At 45.0% G+C, this 20,213-nt stretch overlaps 3 protein-coding genes across 4 annotated transcripts; all 3 read left to right on the forward strand.

Moving 5' to 3' along the window:
- The first annotated feature begins 5,124 nt into the window (after window positions 1-5,124).
- Window positions 5,125-6,493, forward strand: LOC124467289 (ATPase inhibitor A, mitochondrial-like). Its single transcript, XM_047019526.1, has 3 exons — window positions 5,125-5,288; window positions 5,619-5,731; window positions 6,247-6,493. Exons 1-3 carry the CDS (start codon window positions 5,217-5,219, stop codon window positions 6,386-6,388), a joined length of 327 nt encoding a protein of 108 aa, XP_046875482.1. The 5' UTR covers window positions 5,125-5,216; the 3' UTR covers window positions 6,389-6,493.
- A 369-nt stretch (window positions 6,494-6,862) lies between these two features.
- LOC124467288 (heterogeneous nuclear ribonucleoprotein R-like) lies at window positions 6,863-15,114 on the forward strand. 2 transcript variants are annotated; one of them, XM_047019525.1, is made up of 15 exons: window positions 6,863-7,036; window positions 7,767-7,927; window positions 8,078-8,196; window positions 8,494-8,601; window positions 8,731-8,844; window positions 9,396-9,572; window positions 9,770-9,905; window positions 10,037-10,242; window positions 10,373-10,522; window positions 10,643-10,764; window positions 10,915-11,456; window positions 12,954-13,018; window positions 13,988-14,068; window positions 14,338-14,579; window positions 14,747-15,114. In XM_047019525.1, exons 2-12 carry the CDS (start codon window positions 7,771-7,773, stop codon window positions 12,983-12,985), a joined length of 1,863 nt encoding a protein of 620 aa, XP_046875481.1. In that variant the 5' UTR covers window positions 6,863-7,036; window positions 7,767-7,770; the 3' UTR covers window positions 12,986-13,018; window positions 13,988-14,068; window positions 14,338-14,579; window positions 14,747-15,114. The 2 variants fall into 2 exon arrangements, with proteins under 2 accessions (XP_046875481.1, XP_046875480.1); XM_047019524.1 differs by lacking the exons at window positions 12,954-13,018; window positions 13,988-14,068; window positions 14,338-14,579; window positions 14,747-15,114 and having other exon boundaries at window positions 10,915-12,301.
- A 1,028-nt stretch (window positions 15,115-16,142) lies between these two features.
- dnajc8 (DnaJ (Hsp40) homolog, subfamily C, member 8) lies at window positions 16,143-19,448 on the forward strand. Its single transcript, XM_047018605.1, has 9 exons — window positions 16,143-16,234; window positions 16,623-16,724; window positions 16,907-16,963; window positions 17,055-17,121; window positions 17,210-17,304; window positions 18,187-18,258; window positions 18,582-18,673; window positions 18,803-18,878; window positions 19,022-19,448. The coding sequence occupies exons 1-9, from the start codon at window positions 16,163-16,165 to the stop codon at window positions 19,139-19,141; spliced, it is 753 nt and encodes a 250-aa protein (XP_046874561.1). The 5' UTR covers window positions 16,143-16,162; the 3' UTR covers window positions 19,142-19,448.
- Window positions 19,449-20,213: the final 765 nt, after the last annotated feature.

The following is a 20,213-nucleotide window of genomic DNA, read 5'->3' on the forward strand; positions in this document are numbered from 1 at the left end:
AGGGTGAGGGGGGGGGGGGGGGGGGGGGAGAGGAAGGGAGGGAGGGAGTAGGGAGGAAAATATAGAGAGAAGGGAGGGAAGGAGAGAGGGGAGGGAGAAAGGGGAGTGAGTGAGAGGAAGGAGAGAATGTAGAGGAGAGGAAGGAGAGGAGAGCGGGAGAGAGAAGAGGGAGGGAGAAGGGGGGTATCGCCTATGGCTTCTGGGTGGGGAGGAAGAGGGGGGTAGGCGGGTTGGGGTGGGGGGGGAGGAGAGGAGAGGGTGTAACAGCCGGGGGAGGTAGTGCTCACATAGGGCAGACAGACTAGAGGAACTCACTAGGTTTATATCTCCAGGCAGCCGGGCTTCTGCTGGTGATTGTTGGCACTAATGATGCCATGGAAATTGTCAAGTGTAACACAGAGATGGAGGGCTGGAGAAGCGTATGTTTGTTTTCCTGGCGTGGTCCCACTTGGTCTTCCAAGGGGACACTGTCGAGGCTTGAACAGAGGAGAGAGGCAACAACACTGTTAGGACTCGGAACTTCAGTTCCTTGATCTTCTGCTGTACTTATACACACACTTGTTTGTGTGTCGCTTTGGATAAAAGCGCCTGCCAAATGAATGAGATGTACTAAAAATGAAACAGAGTTTGAGTAAACATGTGTCTGAAGGTTATTTGCAGCCATCTTGTTTTCTTTGTGTTGGGGAGAATCTTTGCACACTGCATGTTTTCTATTCTGCAGAAAAGTATGTTTGCTGTGTTCACTCTGCAGACCAAGGGTCTGTTTTTCATGCCAATGCTGCATGAATTAAGTATTCAAAGATGCAGATAAATACCGGAGGGGAATAACGGTCAAAATTACCCTGTCAGTGTTTTTAATACCGGTATTTTCAATAGGCATGTGCAAAATGTGAGTACATCTTTGTCGTCCAGTAAAATAAAAAGTAAATGCCCCGGTGTTGTTCTTAGGTTTGCTTTCCTCTGTAATATTCTGATCTGCATCGATGTCATGCTATCACTCTCAACCTCTGGCTGTGGGTGGTGGTGTAACCCCGCTGTGCTTGTTAAAGGTCACGTAAACGGTAGGCACAACAAACAGCAATCAACCGGGGAAGAGTGACGACATTCGGCACACTCAGACACCGGTTTGATTGGCCTGTCCCGACGTTTCCGCTTCTAGAAGCATGCAGCTTTCTATTGAAATGATTCTCTTGTCTGATGGACACAGGGAAAAGGAGAGCGTGAGTGCGTGACACATCCGCTGTCTGGACTTAAATGGTTTGTTTCCGATGGCGAAATTACAGTTGAATATCAATGTAGCCATGTTCGAAGAAATCTGAGGACAATTACTGCATCAACTTGTCAGTTAGGGGGTGGGGTTCTGTGTTGGATTGGGGGACTTGTAGAGAGGTTAGTGGTTCGTTGTTACATGAACGTACGCCTACACATTTGGCAGCCTATAACATTATTCCGATTATTATGAATGCTCGTCAATGAAAGAAGAACAAAACGTACAAAATACGTAAGAGTGCCATTGAAAAAAACCTCCTCCATGATACCTTTAGGAAGTTTACCTACTTCTCTGAATGACTAATGTCAATTGCGGCGGAATACTGCTGCGTTTGTGCGTCATAAGCAAATGCCAACATTCTCTTGAGCCGAGTTCCCTGGAGGGGTCGGTCTCTCGGTTCAGTCCCAGGCCCATGTTAGCCCTGCAGGGGACTTCTACCGGGGGCGGCTAATGACCAGCAAGAGCGGTAGAGGTCTTAATGGAAAAGCTCATGTAGAAACAATTCAATTGCCGTCTGAACTAAATGCCAGAAGAACTATATTCACCGAATAGCCTAAGCAGACAAAGACAAGTTCTTAAGTGGTCGGATGTCGGTTGTTTTGTGTGCGTGTGTGTGTGTGTGACACGCTTTCGTTACAGAAAATCCACACAACTCGTGTAATTCCCATTATTTGTGCTATAGCAATTCAATAGGCCTTACATTCGCTCCTTTTATGTCTGGTGTTTCCTATGGATGCACACATAGTCCAGGCCCTCTCGCGCCGCAACATCCCCATGGCAACAGAGAGAGCAAGCAGTCAGCTCATTGAGGTCGTTACCGAGACATAGATAAAGAGGCAGAGCGGACCGAGGAAGGATCTGACCGCAGCTATAGTTTAGAGGTCATCATGGTCGCCAGTCGAGATGGCTTCATTATCATCACCATTATCATTAGACGGTCGTCACCATCACCACCACCACCTTTGGCGGCGCTACACGTATTTTCACCGAGAGCCATATTGAGAGTTTAGTGAATGTTCATTTTGGATGCCCAATTCTGATTGCACTTTTTGCAGTGAAATGTTTCAGGGGGGAAAGAGGTCTAGCCGTTTTAATCTAGCTAGTCTCGTACGATGGTAGCTACAGAATGGAGGTAGACTTATCTCACCATATCTCACGTATAACACATGCTTCAATCTAAATCCAAACGCTTTCTGCACGGGAAAACTTGTTCCCCTCCCCAATGGGAAGACGCCATGTCAGTAAAGTTGTGGCGTGCTGTCACAGGGAGAGAATACGCTGCAGCCACGAAGAAACACTTAACGTCGTTCCTGAGGAAGGGTGTGGACTGCAATATGCTGCAATACCATGTAGCCATGGCTTTAGCAAAGCCCGGCGTATAATTGACAAATTGTCAGAATCAATGCATGTGATACATTTTACTGGCAAAAGCAAGCAACACATTATCTAACCTATGAGAGTAAATCTTTCATACGGGGACACTGGCCTCAAATTGAAAGCTCTGCGCGACCTTACTTTGTCTTTGCTCAGATTTGTGCTGTTGCCAGGATACTATTTCCTATGGCAACACTTGAGCTGGCGAGGTGAGTAGATACACGCAGGTAACTGGCTGTTCCATCTCCTGCACACCGGAAGCCCATTCATGTACAGACACAGAAAATAAGAAATAATGCAATCTCCAATAGTTTAACTAGCCTATAGTTTGCCTTGTCAGGGAGTTTTCACCATTCATTGCAGTTCATCCGTAGACCTAGAAGCATTGTGCAGCATTGTGTTGTTTGTCCTGAATTAATTGATCAATTATAATTCATTTCATCATTTCTGTCTCCTTTCTTTTAGAAAGCAGATTCAAAAAACAAATCATTGTGCTACTCTGAACCTTTCAAATGGATTTGACTATTAGTTATTATTGTGCAAACAAATAAAACAAATAAGCACCATCACTTTCATTGGCATAAACAACTGGATGTTGCCTGTATGGTACACTGACGAGCAAAACAATCTAGATACAAGCACACATATTGTCTTTATTTTCCCTATGTGATTGATTTGATACCAGACACTTATATAATGCAAATAATATTTTTGTTCTTATTTGTCTATGGCAGTCGCAGCTTAAACATCAGACCGTAGTCTGATCATGCATATTACATACATCTATAGATATCTCTTTCAGAGAGTAAAATTAAACATGCATAAATAATATATATTGCAGATCATATCGAATAAAGGTATTGCATTGTTAATTTGACATTATAAAAAGGTAACATGAGTTTTTGACTACTTAGACTCACAACTCACTCTTACCCTGAGAGTAATGATCATGCAGATTGCTTATAAAAACATGCAATCACTTTTATATAACAATGTGTTGAATACAGTTTATCAAGGAGGATGTTTGCTGTTTGCAGAAAGCCAGTGGGATTTTTAAGTGTCAATTGCATGAAATTGTGTTGAGCCACACTGCCACCCTGTGGTTGTTAGCTAAAACTGCAATTTAGTAGCATTTCTATAACTGACCTTGAGATGGAGTTGCTCGTCAACTGTTGCATTAGACTACAGAATATATACAGCGGGAAAATAAGTAACGTTTTAAATGTAAAAACTTAAAAATTCCCTTTTTGATAGCTGGAATACATCAATAATAAACATGAACCTAGAATTATGAGGAAAATACAGCTTTAACCAGGAAAATTATCCAAACTCAATGCTATTTGCCATGGTTCAGATAAATTATCTTCTTGTTTTTAGCGTGTAGTTCTCATTTGGTGGACTCCTTCCTTCTCACTGCTTTACCTCAAAATTCAACGAATTCTCTTTAATTCAAACCCTCAAGAAAAAGCAGCTATAAAACCAGACTTTCTTGTTCAAAAAGCTGTGGGCCTCCTTTCCTTTCGCTGTGTTTAAGTGTCATACAAACGTCCCCCATGACTGTTCGGTTGCCTCCCGTTCGTAGCGTTCAGAGTAGAGAAGACATTGTGGAGATCATGGGCGTATCTACCCCTATTTTCCCCCCCAAAAGTTTCGTTAGCCCCCCCCCCAAAAATGAAAAATATATATTTGTCTTTCTTTTTTCTTTCATATTTTAAATCTAAATGTATTAATTTCTCTTTCTAAAACCCACCAGAGGACACTGTTTAAAAGGATATTTTCAAAAACGTCTTCTGGGGGAACATGCCCCCAGACCCCCCTAGTTTTTCTGGGTCACAGGAAAATATGTGGGGACACACTGGTGGTTGTTGACCTTGACGTCCTCAGTACCATGGATGATTTAGAGAGAGTCTGGTCCAGTTGGACTCATTCGGCTCTTCTCTGCTATGAGCTTTGTCATCCAGAGATTGTATACCTTTTGAGTGCTTCCATGACTCATCCGGCCTAACACCCTCTCTCCTTCTCTCTCTCTCTTTCTCTCTCTCTTTCTCTCTCTCTCTCTCTTTCTCTCTCTCTCTCTCTCTCTCTCTCTCTCTCTCTTGTTTAGTACATATCCGCTTGTGTCATCTCTCCTCTAGTTCTGAATGAGCCTTCAGTGCCATCGTACTCAGAGGAAATGATATGGCCTCTTTGTAACCTGTCGGATTGTAAAGCCACTCTGAATTCAATCCAAAGTCTGCTGGGTCATTATAAAATATCAGTTCAGACTTTACAGGGTTGATTATTGTGGCTTTAAGAAATCATTACCGATTATCTGACACAACTGGACCAGGTTGCATGATTACAGTTACACGTTTTAAAAAACAATCTGTTTAAATAGCCTATGTAATAGTCTACCACTGGTTGCTCTATAATTCTCAACACTGTGTGACCTCCAATGGCTTAGGAACAGGAGCAGAGGGCAGTAGAGAGGGGCCAAACGGGAATATAAAAGGCCAATTTCCGCTTTGAGGATCCAGTCAGGAATTTAAATCCCCCTGCGCAGAGCTCACTTGATAATTTGAAAGAAAAAACAATGGCGAGGTTTCTATCGAGATCCATCTTCAGAGGTTGCTTTGCTAACCAGTTCAGGATGTCGTCCGATCAGGTAGTGTTTTACGAGTGATGACATGGAGAGTGTCCTGTGTGCACACAAGAAAGCCAAAGTTTGATTGAAACTCAAAGCTAGCTATATACATAGCTAGCTAGCTCTAAATATAACAACAACAGCTAGCTAATCATTGCTAGCTGCGGGCATGGGGTCATTCAATTGTACATCTGCTTGTCTACAGATTAGCTCTAGCTTTTGTTGCCATATTTAGCTCTAGTACTAGAAGAATTCCACAAATAGTAAACAATAAAATAAATCCTGTGCACCAACAAAGGGTGCATCGGTTTACTTAAAAGTACAACTTTTTTTGTTTGTTTTTTGTCATAGGTCGGCGACCTGGGCCAAGGAGCCGGAAAAGGGGGAGGGGGAGGGGGCTCCATCAGGGCGGCCGGTGGGGCCTTTGGAAGAAAAGCAGCTGCCGAAGAGGAGCGTTATTTTTGGCGAGTCCACCTGTTTTTAAATAATTTCAAGGATCCCAATCCTGCTCCGTTACGACGAATATTAGCAGTAACATGTCCATGGATACAATGAGCTACCACATTAGCTAGATTGTTTTCGTAGATGCAATGGATATAAAGTGTTATACAATTAGTCTAGCTATGTTAAGTGTGTGTGTGGTTGAATCATTGGAATCCAAAGTAAACTTGTCCAGTGTAGTGACTTGACCGTAGTCAGCAGACCAATGGCAACGAAGTTGTAATGGGGCTTCAAGCTACTTGTACAACTCTTGTTTAACCAGTAATGAAGGTTGTGTGCTTTTTGTTAAGTTGGGCGTCTCACTATATTTGACCTCATATGACCTTGCTTTTCTCAAACCATAATCGAGTACACATGATTTTACTTGAAGCTATCTGGTTAATTTAAATAAATTGAGATTGGGGGTGAACCTACAGGAGGGTAGATCTCCAGGGGCAAGTTTTTCATTTGATTTATTATGATGTCTTTCAATTCCCAGGGAAAAAAGCCGAGATCAGTTGGCGGCGCTCCATCAACACCATGAAGAGGAGATCGACCACCACAAGAAGGAGATCGAGCGACTGCAGAAAGAGATTGATCGTCACTTGGGAAAGATCAAGAAGCTGAACCATGACGACTGAACTCCAATATTCTATAGGAGTCTTAGCCTATATCACAAATCAATATGCTGGATTTGATGGTTTATAGCATTATTTATGAATAAATGCTTTTGGATTTTCTGTAAAGTGGTCTCTTGTGATTTGTAAAGGTGGTACTGAGAATACTAAATCCCTTTCTGAAATCCGATTGGCCCTACAAGCTAAATTTTGGGAGGGGGAGGGGGGCGGTGTAATCTTTGGGGGTGACAGCAGTCTCGTTTCTTAGTTATAAATCCAAGACACGGACGTTAGCCTACCTGGCGAATACAAACGAGTTTGACTGATCTTGGACATAAAACGGTAGCTACGATACAACTACCATTATGTCTGGAAGCTTAAATTTGAAACCGCTTTTCTGTTTTAGGAGTAAAACGATTGGCGTACAAAACGTCAGTCAATTTTAAACCTCTTGGATTGGTTGGGGAGTCTGCTACACAGAGCATGGGGGCGTGTAGCTCAGAAACTGGGTTCGTTGCCAAGCGGTGGCGTTGTGTGAGCGACTGGGCCGTCTCGAGATCTTGTCTCGTGGGTAGACCAAAACATATTATTCATATCAGCAGTTTTGGATCAAATTTACAGGTTAATTGTCGCCAAAGATTAACGCCACTGGTAATTTACCGGAATAGATAGGTAAGATATTGATACAACCTAATGCTTATCTGTTTGGGCGCGTGCTTTATTGGAATTCTGAAAGGTGTCTGCACACACAAGGCCGTAGCCCCACCATTAGCTAACCAGCTGTGATATTTTTCGTAATTTTACTCAATTCGCCGCTTTCCAACCTGTGCAATATTTTTTGGCATTTGTCATGCTGCAACCTCGGTGTAGTCTCCTTGATTTCTGTATTCTGTCTTGTTTTCTGCTGCCTGCTAGCTATGTAATCTGATGTTAGCCCTTTTAGCAGACTAGCTACATGCGAAGGGGGCGGGACGGCGCTGTCCAGCAAAGAGAAAAAAAACCCTTAGAAAATCGTGAAGTCAATGAAACCGAGCTAGCTAGCTATCAATCATCTTTGCAATTAACAAGCTGTAGTTCAATTCTGACCGTTGCACCTGTCAATTCCTTCGCCAGGCATATATTTAATTCAACCATTAGTTTAATTTAATTTTGTGTGGGTCTTGGTTAAGAAACCATGAATCATTGAATGAATGTAATTTGGACTGACGGCGTTTGCTGAACTTTTCGTCAAAAAAAAAGGTGTAGTGTGCGATGTTGGGGTTGTTTAGTAGCTTAAACCCCTGTCCCTGTTTGCAACATGTCTCCACCGGATGACTGTATCACTAGCCTACACATAATAGTTGAACTGTAAATGAACTCACATCTCGGATTTTTTCTTTTTTTTCCACTTGTTTACTTAAAGGAGAATGGCAGCCGCCGAGGTGAACGGAAGTTCTGCCCCGGTAAGGGAGGAGGAAGAGCCGATGGACATCAGCAGCACCCACACAGAGAACTACCAGACGCTCCTCGACGCTGGGCTGCCCCAGAAAGTGGCAGAAAGCCTCGACAACATCTTCCAGACAGGTGCGGGGAACCACGGGTTTGACAATTCCCACTCTCCGTGTTGGAAAAACAGAAAACGCTGCAAGCTGCACAGGAGAACTGAGTTAAGAGAAGCGGGTGCGCGTGTGGGACAGGGATGATAGTGATCTTAGCGTGTCTTCTGTCGTCTAGGCTTGGTGGCGTATGCGGATCTGGATGAGAGGGCTATCGATGCCCTGAGGGAATTCAACGAGGAGGGGGCTATGTCCGTGCTGTTGCAGTTTAAAGAGAGCGACCTGTCCCATGTGCAGGTGAGGACTTTTGTTATTGTTGCCACGTGCCTGGTAGCAGAGATATTGTTATTGTTGCACTGTGATTGGTAGCAGAGATATTGTTATTGTTGCACTGTGCCTGGTAAATACAGACAGTTCCTTGACTCTAACCACTGAAATACTGTTTAAACGACCTACTTTTGATCCTTAATTTTCTGTTGCTTTGGATAAAACCAGATTTGTTAAAATGTTGTATTAAGACTTCATCAGACTAGTTAAAAAGTATTGGTTACCATCACAAACCCACCCTAGGTGAAGTGACCCCTGTTTCCACAGAACAAAAGTGCGTTTTTGTGCGGCGTCATGAAAACATACCGACAGAGAGAGAAACAAGGAAGCAAAGTACAGGAATCGACAAAGGGACCCGACGAGTCCAAAATAAAGGTGCGTTGACGACAAGTGTTGAAGTCGAGTCTTCGGGAGGCGTCTCTGTGGGGCGACACACCTGCCCAGGTGCGGTGGGGCGACACACCTGCCCAGGTGCGGTGGTGCTGACGTGGCCTCTCTCCCCAGGCCCTGCTGGAGAGGACGGGGTACACCCTGGACGTCACCACGGGACAGAGGAAGTACGGAGGCCCGCCGCCCGACGACGTCTTCAAAGGAACACAGCCTGGAATTGGAACTGAGGTAAAGAATGGCTGAGCGGTTAAGGAGTTGGGCTAATCAGAAGGTTGCCGGTTCGATTAATCGGCCGTGCAAAAATGACGTTGTGTCCTTGGGCAAGGCACTTCACCCTACTTGCCTCGGGAGTATGTTCCTTTACTTACTGCAAGTCTATCTGGATAAGAGCGTCTGCTAAATGACAATGTAAAGATACTTCGTCTCAGAGCGACCCTAACTACGTCGCCGCTCTCTTTTTGGTCGGCTCCATCGTTTGTAAGTCACTTTGGATGAGATTTGGATTTTCTTGCGCAAACAACAAACAAATCTGCGTATTTACTGTCAGAGCAATGGAGTTCACGCGCTACGCCAACTGTAAAAATTGTATTTTTCACCTAAATCTTTTCCTCCGTAGCAACACTGTAAAAAAAAAACAGAACAACGTAGATTTTTTATCAGGCAAATCTCCAGGGCAGACCCACTGGCCTCTCCCCTCTGCATTACCACGCGTAGGACCCTAACCAGATCCAGTCAGTTCCTAGTGGACTGCTGACTGCCCTGGCTGCTTCCTCCACCAGGTGTTTGTGGGGAAGATCCCCAGGGACCTGTATGAGGACGAGCTGGTGCCGCTGTTTGAGAAGGCCGGGCCCATCTGGGACCTGAGGCTGATGATGGACCCCTTGTCGGGCCAGAACCGCGGCTACGCCTTCATCACCTTTTGCAGCAAGGACGCCGCGCAGGAGGCTGTCAAACTGGTGAGGGGGGAGGGGGGGAGAGGGTGGGTGGACGTGGAGGGGAGAGGGTGGGGGAGGGAGGGGGGGGGGTAGATTATGGGATTGGGTGTAATTTAGTGGTAGAACATAGGGACGGTGTAGCTTGGTCGTAGAGCAGGGGATGGGTGTAGCACAAGAGAAGGTTTAGAGTATTCATGTTTGATGTTTCCTGTCTCCAGTGTGACAACTATGAAATCCGGGCTGGGAAGTACCTCGGAGTGTGCATATCTGTGGCCAACAATCGTCTGTTTGTGGGTTCGATCCCAAAGAACAAGACCAGAGACAGCATACTAGAGGACTTTGGTAAAGTCACAGGTAAGATGGTAGTTCCTGTTTATGCGCGTTCCTCCTAGTCAGCGAAATTCTTCCAGGTCAATAAAATCACAGTGCAAATCTCCAGCAGATTTCTCTCTTGTTAGAGTGCTGATCTTTGTCTTCCTCTCCAGAGGGCCTTCAGGAGGTGATCCTGTACCACCAGCCGGATGACAAGAAGAAGAACCGGGGCTTCTGCTTCCTGGAGTACGAGGACCACAAGTCTGCGGCCCAGGCCCGGCGGCGCCTGATGAGCGGGAAGGTGAAGGTGTGGGGAAACCCCGTCACCGTAGAGTGGGCCGACCCTGTCGCAGAGCCAGACCCAGAGATCATGGCCAAGGTCAGACTCGGTCCTTTTCATCCATCTGTCTCCATCTGTCTTTTCCCTCTGTCTCTCTTTCTTCTTCTCTCCCTTTTTGTGTGATGAGTGTGTTTTGTATCATTCTGAGTGTTTGTGTGTGTGTCTCCAGGTGAAGGTGCTGTTTGTGAGGAAGCTGGCCACCCCAGTCACAGAGGAGCTGCTGGAGAAGACCTTCTCCCAGTTTGGGAAGCTGGAGCGAGTCAAGAAGCTGAAGGACTACGCCTTCGTTCACTTTGAGGAGAGGGACGCGGCCGTGAAGGTGGGAAACATCCCCCCCCCCCCACCACGACCCCCTTGCACTCCCTAAGTCAGCGGCCGCAGTCATGTGTCCTTGTTGACACGTGGCGATGACGCCGTTTTCCGCCGTTTTCTCTCTCAGGCGATGGACGAGATGAATGGAAAGGAGCTGGGTGGGGAGGACATAGAGATCGTCCTGGCCAAGCCTCCGGACAAGAAAAGGAAAGAGCGGCAAGCTCAGAGACAGACCACCAGGAACACAGGGTGAGGCTGCTCAGAGGGACAGCCCAGGCTTGACTCACATCTGGTAGATATGAAGGAACCTTGACAGACCTTGAGATTTGACCCGTGTAGCTCACCCCGAGTGTGTTTATTTTTTTGAAAGCTGTGTTGTTGACTTGCTCTTTCCTGCAGGTACGACGATTATTACCACTACCCTCCTCCACGCATGCCTCCTCCGGGCAGGGGGAGGGGCCGAGGGGGGCGGGGGGGCTACTCCGCCTACCCCCCAGACTACTACAGCTATGAGGACTACTACGATGACTACTACGGCGGCTACGACTACCACGACTACCGCGGCGGCTACGAAGACCCCTATTATGGCTACGACGACGTCTACACCATGAGGGGCCGAGGCAGCCGGCCCAGCAGGGGGGCCCCTCCCCCACCCAGGGCCCGCGGGGCACCGCCTACCCGGGGTCGAGGGGGCTACGCTCAGAGGGGGCCTCCCATCGGGGGTCCACGGGGCGGCAGAGGGGGCCGGGGGGCCCCTTTCCAGCCACAGAGGGGTCGGGGTGCCAGGGGTCCCCGGGGGAACCGTGGAGGAAATGTGGGCGGGAAGAGGAAGGCGGATGTGTTCAACCAGCCGGACTCCAAACGCAGACAGACCAACCAACAGAACTGGGGGTCCCAACCCATCGCCCAGCAGCCCCTGCAACAGGGGGCCGACTATTCCGGTAACTATGGTTACAGTAATGACACCCTGGAATTTTCACAGGATTCCTATGGGCAGCAATGGAAGTAAATGCAACAGAAAGGTATTTGGCAGAAAGTAGAAAAAAAGAGAGAAAAAAAAGAGGAGATTGGCCGCAGTTTTTTGATTGACTTTTTATTCTTCATCCCCTCATGAAAACAAACTGACACACACCCCAAAAAAACACTGACAAAAAAAAATGTTAAAATGGACAGACCCCAGAATTGGCTGAAGTTGATTGGCTGAAGAAGTAACCGTTATACTGAAGCAGTTCTTACTCCTTACGGTTACATGGGACATACGTCTTAAAACAACACATACACACCTTTACTCCTTTTTGTTTGTGGTTCTTTTAAAGCCAACAATGAACATTTTAAAAAGCGGACGTTCATTTTCAAAAGTCTGAGAGGACATTAAATCATGAGATTGCCTTGCAGGAAGTTTGTGTCCACCCTCCCCCTCCCCCACTTGTACTCCCTCTCTTTCTGGTTTCTACTAGTCGCTTAGGGACTTGCTTGTAAATATTTGCATATGGCTAGAGCTTCATAATCATTTTTTGCAGTGGTGAAGAAAATAATCCACAGGAAGGAGAGGCGAGAAAAAAAAAAAAGTTTTGTAACGTTAAAACGTGTATGTCTAGCATTTCTAGAGGTAGATTGATTGTGTTTTTTAAATCTGATATTATTATCTTAACTTCCTATGTTTTCTTTGAACTTGCCCGTTAGAACATGGTTTGGCTTACCTTAAGAGCCACCGTTTGTTCTTTGATGTTTGTATTTATAACTTTTACGTTTTGTTCCGTTTCAATAAAACTCAGTTGAGCATCAATTCAATTGTCAGATACCTCAAATTTAATGGTGTCAATCAATATTTTGAGTCGATTCCTACCTCAAATTTCACATTTGGGCAATTTTTTCAATTGTGTATCAAACAAGACTGGACAAGAGAAGATACATAGTTTTTTAATAACCGAAAAACTAAAAAGGATTTTAACCCTTTCACTTTTCAGGATGTCTTCTTTTTTTTTTTTTTACCATAGTAGCACTGTTTGGGCAAGCATTCATATTGTCCCCATTACAATACCATGTGTACATTAAACACCTCAGACCAATTCAATAAAGTGCTAGGAACAAATCACATTTCCTGAAGACACTGTACTGAAAAACTGGCTCAATTGTAATTCACCTCCACTCATCCTTCATGTGGGGCCCGTGGGATAGTTGAATGAGAAACGCTTGATGGAGCTGATTGAATCCATATGGACAAAAACGGATCCGATAATCCTCAAGGGTTAAAATTCTTACCTGACACCAGAATTAATCTCTATATTGAATTAATTTCTTTCTTGTATTCCTTACGCTTTTAAAAAACTTTTTTTTTTTCTTTCATTTTCCAAAGCAACGTGCTTGAGAGCAAATTGCCTTGTGATGAAAGCGCTTGTGTTTGTTCATGTTCTGTCCTTCTATCCCAACATACCCAGGTGGTGAAGCAGGTGCAGCATCGCTAACGTGAGGAGCTCACCCACAACTGTGTTCTTACAAGAGGGTGAGCTAGTTTACAGAGTCGCCTCACCGACTATCACCTCTAATCAAGGGGACATTCCCAGCTCAGGCATGTCACACCTACCTACGCTGTTTAACCACTCTGCTAGGAATCACGAGCCACAGTAAACGTATGCTCGCTCTGTGGGGTGGAAATTCTTTAGAAACACCCCTAAGAGTACTTTTCAGTTTTGTGAACCGTACATACTGGCTCTAGGGGGGGGGGGGATTTGGCCATTACTGTAACCAGCCTGACTGGAGAAAAAATTAATCGGTGGTTCTCAAAAGCCGATTGTTGTCAGGTTCTGTCTGGATTAAAGAGTCCCCAAATTAGACCATGATGGATTTACTAAGAGGGTGAACCCCCTGCCCTGGTCTTTATAAACACCTGTCACTTGTGGGACTCCTCGTGTTAATCTCCAGTCTGTGCCTTCTCAAATCTAAGTCTAAGGAGAAACCGTTATCCTTTTTTGCCACTAGAGGGAGACATCTCAATGACGATGGATATACATGGTTTTCATATTTCCTCTGACAGAAAGGCAATATTACTGTTCAATTGGCTGTTAAATATCTGATAAAGACTCAATAATAAATGCCTGTTAGTATCCTGGTTCTTAAAAATGTATTCATTTTTCAGTCATGTCGTGTTTTTAAGATTCGGTCGAGACCAGCAAATATTAGAACAATGGATGTCCCTGGAAATAGCTGTACTTGCTGTTAGTGTCCACTAGAGGGCAGAATATATATTTTCTTCTGTATATAATTATGTAGGGTTGGGGTTATAATATATATATATTTTATTCTTTAATTAACAGGCAAATGTATAACTTGGAGTGGTTAATTCACCCCCCTGTGATTTGATTTGCTTTTGATTGACAGGTGTCAAATTTAAGGCGTTCTAAGAGTTTATTTGACAGTGTGTTAACTGATGAGTATGGCTGTGTTTGTGTTTATATGTTGGCTTTGTCACTAGGCTGCAGGTGCGCAGCAGTCACACCTGCCCTCCTCCATCCCTCCCAGCTGTAGGCGTGGCTCAGAGGGAGAGGAACCAGGGGTAAGGTCTTATTCCAGTACCACAGTGGTTACTTACAAACCCTTTCACCCTCCTGTTAAAATCATCGCACTCTGCACCAGTCACAATGCGAGACGTCACAATCGCAAATTATCTCACAATCTCAAATGATGTCACAATCGCAAATGACGACACACCCTTTAGAACATCCACATACAGGACTTGTTGATTTTAGTGTTTGCCAGCATTGTTTGCCTCACATTCTAGAAACCATTCAGCTAACATGGACCTTACACGATGGCCATTTTCAGACTCTTGCCCTAGAGAGTTGTCACCTGGCCCCCAGTCCAAGATCCCAGCGTGGGCTTCCGTGGGCCTGGACATCCCCCAGGAAGAGCTGGCAGCCTTCCTGAGGAGCCAGACAGAGGCCAAACCTCCAGCCCTGGCCCAGGTGGTGGATCTCCTCTCCTCCCCGGTCTGGGCTCTGCTCCTCGCGGTCACCTTTGTGGCCGTCGCCGTCTACGACGCTTACAGAAGCTTCCGGAGGAGGAAGGTGAGCCGGCTCAGACCGTGTTTGTTGATCGTAGTTTGTCTGTCTCTTTGTGTGATTCTCTCTAGTTTTGTAATTGGCTACCGATAACTAACACTGTGACTTTAATAACCCCACCCTTCCTCCCAACACCTGTATCTAACCGCTGTCTCGTCTCCCCCCCCCACCAGGGCCGTGAGGAAGAGAACGCCCTGTCAGACCAGCTGAGGAGGATTGTGGCCCTGAGGAGCCGGCTAGAGGACATGGCCCTCAGGCTGGAGGCTCTGGAGGGGACCAGCAGGGCTCTGAGGGCCCAGGGCATCCAGGGCCTCTGTCCCCTACACCACCACCTCCGCCAGGGGGGCCCCACGCTGCCCACCCCGCTGTCTGGGGAGGGGAGGGTAGATGGCAGCCCCTTTACGGCTGCTGATGGCCCGTAGGGTCTGCCTGAGAGAGGACGTGCTCCATTGGAAGCGTGGGACATACTCAAAAACAACAACAAAAATATGTTCAGATTTTGTTATGTGTTTTTGTTAAATACATTTTGTTGGAGAGAAAAGTGTTTGAGTCATTTATTTGGAGAGTTTGTGTTGTGTGTCTTTTCTGTGAGGGAATGTTTCAAGTTTATTGTTGGAATCTGCAGTATTAAGTGGGGCAACATTTTAAACATTTCACATGAATGTGGATAAATACATAAATCTGGTTGCCTAGCATAATGACCTCAACATTCTATTTCAACACAAAAAGTATCCTGAGGAAATGTACAACTCAACATTCAACCAACATGTTTCTTTCAATCCACCTCTTGACGACAGAAGCAAATCTTTAGAAGATGTGTGTAAGTACTTGTGTACTTTTTACACAAATATCTATACTTCTTACACTGATTACACGGTTGTAACACTTATTACGTTATTACACTGTAGTTACAGTTTTTGTTATTACACTTGATACACCTGTTACACCGTTATTACGTTGTTATTACACTGTTAGGTTGTTATAACACTTGTTACACTGGTAGAGGGAGTTAGCGATGTCGACATGACAGATCGGAGACATTCCTGATCAGCCATGGCCATATGGGCTCGGCATATGGGCTTGGCAATGCCTATGGTGTGTTTTGGTATCAATGTATTAATATGATGTGAGGTCCAGTTACCAAGTGACAGTAAAACAGGTAGTAGTAAAGGCTCCTTTTTAAATATGTCAGAGCCTATAATCTTTACTCTAACTTGAGTGAAAGGTGTTGCCCCGGGATGCGAAGCAATTCTCTGATGTGTCCGACTAAAACATTCGACACCAGCCGCGATGATTCTATGGGCTTTTATAATAATGAAAATTGTAATTTGTGATTTCGATTTATTGATTTGATAGAATACAAAGATGTTACATTTCGTGCCTACACGCATACATATGGATTATAATACGACTTCTAAATCATAATATACCTACTTGCCATAATTTACATTCATTGATTATCTTTTTTTCAACACCTTTTCTTTTGACTTTGAATTCACAATAAAAATTTAGAAAGACTAAGTTTAAAACGCTGCATTGGCATTCACGTGGTCAAAAATATTTGACGTCATTTAGAAGCCCGAGCCAAGATGGCGGCTGCAGGAGGAGAGCCTTCTTCCCAGGGCGGTTCGGATGATTTATTTCAACACTTCTACACGGAGGTTTGTCAAATTCAACAGAAATACGTATAGAGGTGTCATCATTTACCTTCCTCAAAAGATTGATCAGTCTCGGTCTATTACTCTCTCGAATATGATCCAGCTAACATGAGACCATCACTACTGCTAGCTAACGTTAGCTAGTTGTCTAGCGAGCTCAAATCTATCATCTTATATTAGCTAGATATGCTTAATTTTGTTATCTATTTATCTCATCATTGCTCTCCATGCTGCTGTCAAAGCCAACGTCCTAGCCATTTACCGATCATGTTCCAGTGGGGCATAGTTATGCCACCACCACCTGGCATTCAAGTCTACCACCACCTAGTTAGCTTGCTAGCCGCATGATAGCGCTAACACTCAACTGTATGGTATTGTTATTGTCACACAGGTAAAGCAGATTGAGAAGAGGGACTCTGTGTTGACCTCAAAGCAGCAAATTGACCGACTGCTCCGACCGGGATCATCTTACTTCAATCTGAACCCTTTTGAGGTATGCGCGGTTACTCTCCGCTAACCCGGTTAACGTCACTTACACGTTCTCTAATTGAGGTGACCGAGAGAACCGTCTGGACCAATTGGCATTGTTTCGTTCGAATCAGTGTTTTGATCTTGTTATCAGCGTGCCCTGAACTAGCCTGTCGACATGTTAATGAGACGTCTGTTGGATTGAAGGTGTTGCAGATTGATCCCGAGGTCACAGAGGACGAAATGAAGAAGAGGTTTCGACAGGTACGAACATGGCATACCAGTTCAGAACAGAGATGTCTCCAACAACTTTTTTTTTCCGTCAAGGATACAATTATCTTCCTCTTTCCCCCAGCTGTCCATCTTAGTCCATCCAGATAAAAACCAAGATGATCCAGAGAGAGCACAGCAAGCCTTCGAAGGTACAAATGAAATGCTAAGTTGTTCTACATTACCCAGTTCAATGGCGGCTGTAATACTAGTGAGGAATTAACGTCACGGTGTCTTTAGCCGTGGACAAAGCCTACAAGCTTCTTCTGGATGGTGAGCAGAAGAAGAGAGCGGTGGATGTGATCCACGCAGGAAAAGAGTATGTTGAACACAATGTGAGTGATCCTGCTTTTACCATCATCCACACTCCTCAGATGTACGTACTTCCCACCCACGACAGTCATCCTCAGAGCTCACCTGCCAATTCCCCCCCCCCCCCAGTTGAATAAGTCAAACTCTGTATTAACACTGCCTGTCTGTGCCATTGAACTGCCAGCTTTAGGATTGGTGTTGTCTGGCTATAACGGTGTTTGTAAAAAGGTGTTTGTGTGAGTGAGACAGAGGACCCTAGTTCAAAGTGTGTGGGCAGTTCAGGGAAGGAGCAATACTGCTGAGTGATGCCAAGACCCACCTGTTACATCTGTATCTGTGTAGGTTAGGGTTCACCTTATTGGCTGCATGTACACCTGTATCTGTGTAGGTTAGGGTTCACCTGATTGGCTGCATGTACACCTGTATCTGGAGGTTAGGGTTCACCTGATTGGCTGCATGTACACCTGTATCTGGAGGTTAGGGTTAACCTGATTGGCTGCATGTACACCTGTATCTGTGTAGGTTAGGGTTCACCTGATTGGCTGCATGTACACCTGTATCTGGAGGTTAGGGTTCACCTGATTGGCTGCATGTACACCTGTATCTGGAGGTTAGGGTTCACCTGATTGGCTGCATGTACACCTGTATCTGGAGGTTAGGGTTCACCTGATTGGCTGCATGTACACCTGTATCTGTGTAGGTTAGGGTTCACCTGATTGGCTGCATGTACACCTGTATCTGGAGGTTAGGGTTCACCTGATTGGCTGCATGTACACCTGTATCTGGAGGTTAGGGTTCACCTGATTGGCTGCATGTCTTCATTTCTCCCAGCCTTTCCTGTCACACTTCACTTGACTGTTTAAGTGACTTCGTTTTTCACTTATTTGTCTTTTTGCTTTTGACAGATGAAGGAGAAGAAGAAACAGCTAAAGAAAGATGGCAAACCCCAGTTTGTTGAGGAAGACGACCCGGAAATGGTCAGTTACACATTCAAACTCTGCATCTCTGTGTTTATAAGAGAGTGTTTAGGTTGCGAACAAAACGCAGCTTCTCCGTGTCAGATGAAACTCATGTCGTCGGCTCACCGGGGAAGAGTGCGTACCACATAGGCTAAGGCCTTACCGCAGGGGACCGGGTTCGATTCTGGCCCGGGGCACATTTCCTGCATGTGCTCCCCTCTCTCTCCACTTTGTTCTCTCTCTGACTGTCTCTATCAAGATAAAGATCAGAAGAAAATTATATGTTTTTTTGACAGTTACAGATGGACAAAACTAATGCCTTGTTTTGTTTTGGTCCTCAGTTCAGGCAAGCGGTGTACAAGCAAACCATGAAGCTGTTTGCAGAACTAGAGATTAAGAGGAAGGAGAGGGAAGCCAAGGATATGCATGAAAGGTAGGAGGCTGTCAGTCAATCACCTGTGTCCCAAAGCCTCTGGTTGTCCATGTCAACAGAGAGCCAACACAGACGGTTTAGTATTAAAGCAGCAACCACAATTTGTCTTCTTTTTTTTCTTCTCCACAGGAAAAGGGCGAGAGAGGAAGAGATCGAAACACACGAGAAAGCCAAACGGGATAGGGAGTGGCAGAAAAACTTTGAGGTATGTTTTAATTTTTTAATGATGGAATTATCGTCGTCATGGTTGATTTGTATCTGGGAAGAAAAGTGCTGTTTTGGGGGGACAGTACCTGAGATTTTGTACCTGATGCTGTAGGGAGGTAAAATCCTCTTTATTTCCCTCAGGAAACGAGGGACGGTCGAGTGGATAGTTGGAGAACCTTCCAGGCCAAGGGCAAGAAAAAGGAGAAGAAGAATAGATCGTTCCTTAAGCCGCCCAAGGTTAAGATGGAACAGAGAGAGTGATTGGTCTGATGTGGTGCGGGAGGGATGGCCCCTCCCCCTTTGATGGCCCCTCCCCGTTCGATGGCTCCTCCCCCTTCCTCATCAGACACCCCACCTGTAAAGTGTAGGTCTGCGTCCCCCATTCTTTTTAATGTACATATTTGTGATCTTCAACCTCCGAGAGCATCCGAATGAGCTCAATAAAGAATGAAAGGAAATCTTCCATCTCTGTATCAACCTTAAGTTTGTCATGAATCTTGTGCTGTAATCTTTTATTTTTTTTATTGTACCATTAAATAAACGCTTGTTTGTAACAAGCCGATTTTCACGCCGTCTCAAGTTAACTGCCATTTGGTTGTCTTAATTTTTTTCTAAAATATATAGAAATCATGACAGTCACCCATTTTGGGTTTTCTCCACAAGGCAAGAAGAGTGATTATTTTCTGCAGCTCTGTTCAGTTTGCAAATCCTCCGTAGTAGAAGACTTTCTGTTTAAGTCCTGGATGGAGTCTTGTGGTTGATCATGGGAAACTAATCTACAGTATTGTCAATAAACTGAAAATATTCTCAAACGGTAATATGCAAGTGTGTAAACTTGTACTCATTACTGTACTGTATAGATCTGTTAAATACTAACAGATTTTAACAATCATTTAATCATTCTTTTGGCAGAGGCAAATTGTGCAAACAATACAATGTAACAAAGTTAGAATTCACAGTACAAAGGAATAATTATATCTACTATTAATATATATTATATGAACCTCATAAAATGTTTCAATATGTTAAGAAACATCAACAAGGAAACAAGACACACAGCATCTAGCAACGTAAATGCAAGTACACTTCTGCAATCAAACTATTGCTCTCAATCTGTCCAGGTGCCCCGAGGTCCCTCACGATCAGAGGGGATCCTCAATGTCCTGCATGTAATGTTGCTGTGTGATCTCCAGGTAGCGACTATGGCAGAGGCTTTAGACACGTTCCTCCTCACATGACCTTGCACGGTTCGGCAGTTGGAGTCGTGTTGGTGTTGCCCGTCAGCCCATCTAGACTGAGACCCTGGAACGCTCCGAATAAAGTGTTTGGGTTC

Source organism: Hypomesus transpacificus, chromosome 4 (assembly GCF_021917145.1).
Source record: "Hypomesus transpacificus isolate Combined female chromosome 4, fHypTra1, whole genome shotgun sequence".
Lineage (NCBI taxonomy): Eukaryota > Metazoa > Chordata > Actinopteri > Osmeriformes > Osmeridae > Hypomesus > Hypomesus transpacificus.